At 55.2% G+C, this 8,978-nt stretch overlaps 1 protein-coding gene across 1 annotated transcript; it reads left to right on the top strand.

Annotated features, from left to right (window-relative positions):
• The first annotated feature begins 1,624 nt into the window (after positions 1–1,624).
• ZIC2 (Zic family member 2) lies at positions 1,625–7,938 on the top strand. Its single transcript, XM_042461155.1, has 3 exons — positions 1,625–3,106; positions 6,016–6,179; positions 7,005–7,938. Exons 1-3 carry the CDS (start codon positions 1,933–1,935, stop codon positions 7,305–7,307), a joined length of 1,641 nt encoding a protein of 546 aa, XP_042317089.1. The 5' UTR covers positions 1,625–1,932; the 3' UTR covers positions 7,308–7,938.
• Positions 7,939–8,978: the final 1,040 nt, after the last annotated feature.

Below are 8,978 nucleotides of genomic sequence, written 5' to 3'. Positions count from 1 at the left end.
CTCCCCCTTTCCTAGCCTGTGTGTCTTTTCCAATGGGTCGTGCCTTCTCGCGATGTGGCCAAAGGTGGACAGCCTCCGTTCAATCCCCTCGGCTTCTTTGGCAGATTTCAGGCTTGACCCTGACTTTTCCTTATACACTCTCTCTCTCTCTCTCTCTCTCTCTCTCTCACACACACACACACACACACACACTGACAACTAATTATTAGATTTGATCCCCTCTCCCTCAAATCTAAACAATGGTCCAGGGGGGTGGCCTTGGCCCTGCGGTCTCCCTTCCCGCCTTGGTCCACTGCCTGGCCTGCTTCCCTCCCTCCAGAGCCCTCTCTCGCCTGGGCCAGGAGCGGGGGTCCCTGGGGGGGGGAGTCCCTGGGGAGGCAGGGCGGGGGCTGCTTTGGGGTGGGAAGGGAGAGAGGGGAGGGCCAGGGAGGGGCGAGGCAGCGCTGGGCTCTTGGAGGGCTGGAGGCAGGCTGGGATTGATGGGGCCCGGCCGACCAATGAGCGGGCGCCTGGAGAACGGTCTGGCTGCTGTTAAAGGGGGCGGTGGGAGAGGGGCTGCCAGTCCAGCCTAGGCGCTGCCGAGAGAAGAGCAGGAGGAGGAGGAGGAGGAAGGGAAGGGCCGGGCAGGGGGGCATAAAAAGCCGCCACAGCACCAGCGGCGCTCACCGCCACCAGCCGCCCAGGAAGAGGAGGAGGAGGAGGAGAGGTTGGAGAGAGCTTGGGGAGGAGGAAGGACCACTTCCCTCTCATCCCCAGCAAAGAGGAGGAGGAGGAGGAGGAGGAGGAAGAAGAAGCAGGACCGCCACTGCCGCCTGGAGCATCCCTCCCTGTCGGGCTCAGCGGGACCCGATCTGGACTGACGGACCCTGAGCTCCCCTTTCCCCCAGCATCCTCTTCCTCATCGCTCCCTCTGTCTCTCCTTCTCTCTCTCCTCCCGCCGCCCCTCTCTTATTGTTCTGGCCTCTGGGCTCCCCTCTCTTTCTCTCCCACCCACCCCTCTTTTTAATCCTCCTCCTCCTCCTCCTCCTCCTCCTCTCCCCCAATTTAGCCCGAGGGCGACTCGGGGCCGCTGGAGCCCGAGGCGGTGGATGCTTCCCCGGGCGAAGGAGCGGGGGCTGGGAGTCGGGAGCCCGTGAGGGGAAGCCGGATGGCGGGGAGAGGCAGCAGGCGAGGCAGGGGCGGCGGGAGAGGAGGCGGAGGAGGGGGCAGCGGCGGAGGACGGGAAGCAGAAGCAGCGGCACGGGAGTAATCCCTTTTTGGTAGCGGAGGGAGGGAGGGAGGGAGGGAGGGGAGGGTCCGGGGAGAGGGGCCGAGGGTGGGGCGGAGCAGCCGGAGGGCTCTTGGCTCAGGAGGAAGGAGCCCAGCCTTCGGCTTAGCCAGCTCCTTGTGTGTGTATTTGTGTTTGTGTGTGGGTTGAAGACCAGAGAGGGCGGGAGGGGGTGTGTTGGGGTGTGTGTGTGTCTCTCTGAGTCTCCTTTCCTCTGTGTGGCTGAGGCGCTGCCATCTCTCGCCCAGGGGCTGGGGCCATCTCACCCTCTCTCTGTTTGTGTGTTTGTTTTGTTTTTTTCCAGGGGAAGGCGAGGCGAGGCGTCGTCCTCCCGGTCCCCCTCCCTTTCCTCTCCCCCGACATCCCCTCCCTCCTTCCCTCCCTCCCTCTTTCTCGGTCTCCCTTCCACTCCCCACCTTCGCCTCCTTCTTCAGAGCAGCGGAGGCGGCTGCCCTTCCCGCCCGCCTCCGCCGCTTTAAGACCCTCCGGGCTGCTTCCTTCCCTTGGACTCGCCTCTTCTTCTTCTTCTTCTTCCTCCTCCTCCTCCTCTTCCAAGCCGCTCTTTCTTTCCGCTTCACCACCAGCAGCAGCAGGAGCAGCAGGAGCCGGAGCATCCTTCAGGGCCTGGAGGAGCGGGTCCAGGGCGGGGGTCTGGGGGCTCCGGGATGCTGCTGGATGCGGGTCCGCAGTTCCCCTCGGCGCTGGGCGTGGGGACCTTCTCCCGGCACCCGCCTCCGCCGCCGCCTCCCCCTCCTCCGGCCCCGGGCTCTGCTTCCTCTTCCTCGGCGTCGGAGATGCAGGACCCCCGGGAGCTGAGCCTGCAGAACAGCTTCGTGGACGCGGCGGCGGCGGCGGCTCACCTGGGCGCCTTCAAGCTCAACGCGGCGGCGGCGGCGGCTGCAGCGGCGGCGGCGGCCCACGAACTCTCCCCGGCGGGTCAGGGCTCGGCCTTCAGCTCCCAGGCGCCCGCCTACCCCCACGCCGCCCACGTCGGCTCCTACTCCGCCGGGCCCTTCAACTCCCCCAGGGACTTCTTGTTCCGGAGCCGGGGCTTCGGGGAAGCGGCGGCGGCGGCGGGGGCCGGAGGGGGCCAGCATGGGCTCTTCGGGGCGGCCGCGGCCACCGGGAGCCTGCACCACCCTCACGCCGAGGCCCAGGGCCACCTCAGCCTCTTCCCGGGCATCGGGGACCACCAGCACGGAGCCCCCGGCTCTCCCAACGTCCTCAACGGGCAGATGCGGCTGGGGCTGCCCGGGGAGGTCTTCGGCCGCTCGGAGCAGTACCGGCAAGTGTCCAGCCCCAGGACGGACCCCTACGCGGCGGCGGCGGCGGCCCAGCTGCACGGCCAGTACGGGCCCATGAACATGAACATGGGCATGAACATGGCGGCCGCCCACCACCACCACCACGCCGCCGCCGCCGCCGCCGCCCACCACCACCCGCACGCCCACCATCCCCACCACCACCACCACCACCATCACCCGGGGGCCTTCTTCCGCTACATGCGCCAGCAGTGCATCAAGCAGGAGCTCATCTGCAAGTGGATCGACCCCGAGCAGCTCAGCAGCCCCAAGAAGAGCTGCAACAAAACTTTCAGCACCATGCACGAGCTGGTCACCCACGTCTCCGTGGAGCACGTCGGCGGCCCTGAGCAGAGCAACCACATCTGCTTCTGGGAGGAGTGCCCCCGCGAAGGCAAGCCCTTCAAGGCCAAGTACAAGCTGGTCAACCACATCCGCGTCCACACCGGAGAGAAGCCCTTCCCCTGCCCCTTCCCCGGCTGCGGCAAGGTCTTCGCCCGCTCCGAGAACCTCAAGATCCACAAAAGGACCCACACAGGTCAGTGCAAGGGGAGATAGCTCCGCAGGGATGCCCAAAGGCCATGCTCAAAAACATTCTTGGAAAATGCAGTCTATACGCCTGTCCCTCCATATTCGCTAGGGTTAGGGGCACAAGACCCTCGTGAATATGGGGAAAGCCACAGATAACAAAAACATGGTGTTTTTAGGTGAGAGGACACCTCTCTAGGAATCTCTAGGTCCTCCAGTGCAAGTCTGTGGTCAGCCTCTGACAGACACAGACCATAGATCTGCCCCAGAAAAGCTACAAATGCCTAGCAGAGTATTCTCTCTAGGAATCTCTAGTTCTTTCAGTGCAACGTTTAGTTAAAGTTGACCACAGAGTTGCACTGGAGGGCCTAGATATTCCTAGAGAGAACGTATTAAACAAATCCGTGAATAATCAAAGCCGCAAATATGGAGGGATGAGTATGTACATATGTATATGTGTGTGTGTATATATATATATATATACACACACACACACATACACACACACACACACACACACACACACACACACATGCTACTTATTCTAAGCACACACGCCTGCAAGCCAACGCGCACAGCTCTCCTTCTCAAAGCCATTATTTTCCTGCCACTGCATTTCTTCCAAGGGCAGGATGTTGTTTTTTGGATTGATCACAAGATCAAAACAGAAACAAATTGTCTTCTGAAATGTGTGCGCGGGCCCTGCATCTTGGCGAGGCCAAGCGAGGCTCCCAAACACATTTATCCGCGAATTCAGAGGCAGAGAAATCCACAAGGAAATCTGCTGGGGATCGGAGGTCTTCCTTGAAGGAGATGAGAAAAGAGGAAGGCGTCTTCCTTGAAGGAGACACCGGCAAAACGACAGAACAACCAGGAATGCACCAGAAGGGCAAAGCAGGGCTGGACCTTCCTCTGCGCTTTTGGGTTTTATTTTGATTTTTACAAAAAAACATACCCCGTTGATCTGAGCGAAATCTCCTTCCAAAGAAGGCGGCACTCCCGAGCTGTAGAAATGTCTTCCTTCGAAAATTTCCCTTCCAAACAAATGAATGTCCAGGCCTAAGGCGAGACCGAAATAAACACAGTTCTTCAGCCTGTTTCCAGGATGCCTTAAACGGGCGGCCATTTGGGCATCTGTTTCTGAGACCCTGATGGGAGATTTTGGCAGCCAGGTTGCAGCTTGCATTTGGTTGCATTTGGGGGGAGAGCGATCATTTGGGGAGCTTTCCTTCCTCGGCCCTATTCCTCCCTGCCCCCCCCCTTTTCTCCCAGCAGCTTTTCAGGGGCTGCTTCCCATTAAATTTAAATGGGGTGAGGCCGGGCCATAAAACTTTCTCATTTCCAAAAGTGTTTTTGGAAGTCTCACTTGGGGCGGCTGGAGGCGGTTTTTGCACGAGTATATTAAAATGAGGTAATAAGCCAGAGAGGTTTTACTGTCGGCGAAACCAAAAACCTTTAGGCTAGGATCCTCCTCTTGCCTTCCCCACATGGAGGGGCAAAGGGCCTTACATTTTGCCTGAGCCAAGGCAAAAGAAGCGAAAATATATATGTGTGTGTATGCATGCATGTATGTATGTGTTTAAACCTCCTCTCCGGTCGTAGATAACGCCTCTTCCCCTGTCTAGATTTGTACTGAATTTGTTTTTGGCTTTGATCTGGGCACCCCCTTTTCTACAAGGAGCCCAGGAAAGAGGGAAGAAGGGGGGGAGACAAGCTAAACATTGAAGCCATTTCCGAACATCAATATTGACTGAAGGAAAAGGAGGAAAGCTTTCTTTCTGCTTGTTTGTGTGTGTGTGTGTTTGTATGTTGGGGAAGTGCTAAGCGCGGGCTTAGGTGCGAGACGGGCTTTAACAAGGTTTTAACAAATCCGAGACGTGGATTCGGCGGCGATGGGGCTCGGAGCGGATGTCTTTAAGGAACCATTTAGGTGCTAATGGAATTCCACCTCAAATCCCGCTTCTCCCCCAGGACGATTTCCAGGGGGGTGGGTTGCTTTGGGGGGAGGAAGGAGCCTTTGGATTCTCACACCTCCAAATTGCTCGGAAATCTGGCCAAAGGGTGAAGAAGCTCCGGGGAAAAGGCTTTGCAGGAGCTTTCTTTGGGTCCTTTTTGGCCCCTTTGCCCCCCCCCCCCCCCCCCCCCCCCCCCGATCTCCGAGGGTTTTTTTTCTCATGTCTTTGCTTGAGGGGGGGGGGGAAATAGCGGGTGAAAGCATGTTTTCAGACCTTGACTGGTTTGTGGCCAGGGTTAAACCAGGAGGAGAACCTGTGGTGGAGGTTGTTTACTTTAAATGAGGAGGGACGCATGTGTGTATGTATCCCCCCCCCGATTTTGGCCTTTAAAGGTTTTCCCTCTCTAACATCAGATGAAGGAACCCCAGACAAATATATATAAGGACATATCTGGCGGCCATGCATCTTGCAGATGCTCCCTTTCAGCTTCCGTGGGGAAGCTAAAGTCTTGTTTGCAAAGGGCTGACCACAGGTTGCCTTTGTATAACTGTGGTTGCTTTGGGCTCAGGAACCCACACCACAAATGCAAGTGAAGTGTTGACGCTTGTGTCTGGGACTCTGCCTTTACATCTGTCCTGCTTTTGTTTGGAAATTGTTTATGCAATTCCTTTCTCCATGTACCCCTTCCCTGTTCATGCTAAATGCCACTCAGAGAAGGCCCTGGAAAGGTTTGGATTTCCGCACAAGATATTTTCCTTGCATTTTAGGAAACCAACTAAGGCTTTCAGCAATTTCTGGGGTCCCTCCGTCCTCCCGATCGTTTGTTTTCCTCCTTGGAAAAGGCTGCTTCAGATAAAGCGGCTCGAGTTGGAAGTCATCCTGTTTCCTTTTTCTCTTTGCACCCCCTGGGTTTTCTTTTCAAAGGATCTCTTTCTCTGTCTCCCCGCTCCGCTTCTCTTTCCAGGCGAGAAGCCCTTCCAGTGTGAATTCGAGGGCTGCGACCGGCGCTTCGCCAACAGCAGCGACCGGAAAAAGCACATGCACGTCCACACCTCCGACAAACCCTACCTGTGCAAGATGTGCGACAAGTCCTACACTCACCCCAGCTCCCTCCGGAAACACATGAAGGTAAGCCCCCAAAAGGCAAGGGGAGGAAAAAGGGGGCTCTGGCGGGGGGCAAGGGGGCCCTGGGGATGGAGAGCCGGGGACAACCTCTCCCCCACATCACCACCCCCAAAAAGTTGGGGAGCTGATTTCCGAAAAGGAAAGGCAGCCCCGGTTCTAAGGGGCTGTAATATAAGAAGAGGGCCTAGAAGAGGAAAAGGAAAAGCCAGGCCATGAGGGCCTGGACTGCTTCCCCCTCCACCAGAGTTTGGTTCCTGCAAGAGATGGGGAGCTTGAGAAGGAAGGGACCTGGATGGGGTGGGATGCTGAGATGGGTTCTGAGATGGGGGGCTATTTGGGGCCAGAGATGGCGAGCTATTGAGGGATCTGAGATGAGGGCTATTGGGGGATCTAAGATAGGGAGCTGCTAAGGAACCTCAGATGGGGGCTACTTGGGAGCTGAGGTGGAGGGCTACTGAGGAACCTGAGATGAGCGACTTTGGACCTGAGATGGTGGCTGTTGAAGGACCTATGACTACTGGGGACTTGAGATGGGGCACTATTGAGGGACCCGAGATAGGGAGCTACTAAAGGACCTGAGATGGGGGGCTACTGAGAGACCTGATGGAGACGATTGAAGGACCTGGGATGACTACTCGCGACTTGAGATGAGGGACTATTGAGGGATCTCAGATAGGGAGCTACTGAGGAACCTGAGATGGGGACTACTTGGGACCTGAGACTGGAGGCTACTGAAGAACCTGAGCTGGGGGGCCTCCTGAGTCCAGCTCTTTTCCTCGAAGGGCCCTCTCTGAGCCGTCTTTCTTCCTTCCTTTGGGCCTCCGACAGGTTCACGAGGCTTCCCCGCAAGGCTCGGAGTCCTCCCCGGCGGCCAGCTCGGGCTATGAGTCCTCCACTCCTCCGGGCCTGGTGTCCCCCACCTCCGAGACCCAGAGCGCCGCCGCCGCCGCTGCCGCTGCCGCCACCACCAACTTGTCCCCGGCAGCGGCGGTGTCTGCGGTCCACCGGAGCAGCAACGCAGGAGGCGGCGGGGGCGGCAACGGGAGCTCGGGCGGCGGAGGAGGAGGGGGCGGCGGCGGTGTCGCCCCTCACAGCGGTCTCACCTCCAACTTCAACGAGTGGTACGTCTGAGGCTGAGACTCCGGGAAGCTAAGCCCTCCCCAGAGACCTGCGACGGAGCCCTCGCTTTCTTTCTTTCTTTCCTTCCTTCCTTTCACTCTCTCTCTCTCTCTCTCTCTCTTTTTCTCTCTTTCTCTCATCCTTTTGTGTGGATCGGGACACCTTGGAGCAGACTGAGGACCAGAAAAGGGGGGGGGGAGATGAGAGACTTAAGTCTCCCCCCTCGTTTTTTTTAAGAAAGAGAGGATTAACCCCCAAAAGGGGGGTATATTCCCCCCCTCTGGCCGCCGCCTTGGGGGAGACTGAAGGGGCCAGAGCCATCGGCTGCCTCCACTGCCGCCCTCCTGCCTCCATCGCCTGGGAACAAAAGGCCGGAGGAGGCCGGAGAGAGGAGCCTCCCTGGACTTACTCCTCTCTGGCCCCAGCTTCAGCCCCACCGCCGCCCTTCTCTCTGGACACGAGAGGCATCCAAGGGGGCCATCGTCGCTACAGCCTTGCCTTGAGAAAGTATGCCTTGGGATCTTCTCTTCTTCTTCCTTTTCCTCCATCCTCGCTTTCCCCTCTTCTGCTGCTCTTCTTCTTCTTTTTAAAAAGACTTCTTCACCCGCAAACCACCCTCTCCATCCATCCATCCTGCCCTCTCTTTCTCTCTCTCTCTTTGCCCCACCATCATCCCCCTTCTCTTTCTCAACCTTTCCATTCACCCATTTTGAGAAACAAAACATTAAAAAAGTGGGAGGGTAACTGGGGAGGGAAAGTAACCGTGGAAGCAAAATGGTTCCTTTTTTGTCATTGTGGTATTGGATATTGTGTTTCCTCTTTTTTATTATTATAATTATAATTATAATATTATTATTTTATTTTATTATTTTTTATTTTTTAAAGAGGCAACTTTGATTGTAAACGTCATTCAGCTATAGACTGGAAAGATCTTTTTTTAAAAACAAAAACGAAAAGGATAAAAAAAATAATAATATAACGTGCCAAAGTCTCCATGCTTTTCTTCTTCTTCTTCTTCTTCTTCAAAACAACCCAGATCTGTTCCTCCTCCTCCTCCTCCTCCTCCTCTTCCAACGCTTGTGAATGTATTTTTTCTGTTAGCTGGGTTTACATGTGATGATGTTTTAGTGCTCTTTGCAAGTTCGGTTTGTTAGTTCCTGTTCGGAAGTTTGTCGGGAGAGGGGGGCGATTTTTAAACATAGTGCTGTTAGGGTTTTCCCCATAATAACGACCTTCCTTGTGTAAATACCTGTTGCCATATTTATCCATTTGTAATTAAATTATGGTATTAACTTGCTACAGATGAAACAGTATTTATAAAGAATGTTTCTTAACTATAAATATGTACAATTGTGAGCATAAACTGTTTCAGAATTTTTTTATTTGAAGGTTTATGTGGTTTCATCATTTCTTGTGATATGGGTTTGGTTTTTTTTGAGAGTAATGCATACAGAAATATAATAAAATGTGTTGAAACTACAGTCACAGATATTTTCCCCCTCTTATATTTTTCTTGCTTGAGATGTCATAGATTTTCTTATGTTCGTATGCGTGTGTCTAAAAAGGAATGGGTCAGATTGGTATACAAGATTAATTTCTAAAATATGAATTTTAAAAATCAATAAAAATAAATAAGCGTAGTTGGGGAGGGGGGAGAGAAAAATATTAGTTTAATTTAACTCA

The sequence above is a fragment of the Sceloporus undulatus genome, chromosome 3, assembly GCF_019175285.1.
Source record: "Sceloporus undulatus isolate JIND9_A2432 ecotype Alabama chromosome 3, SceUnd_v1.1, whole genome shotgun sequence".
In the NCBI taxonomy this organism is placed as follows: Eukaryota; Metazoa; Chordata; class Lepidosauria; order Squamata; family Phrynosomatidae; genus Sceloporus; species Sceloporus undulatus.
Note: the sequence above shows the minus strand (reverse complement) of the source record. Positions and strands in the feature narration are given on the sequence as shown.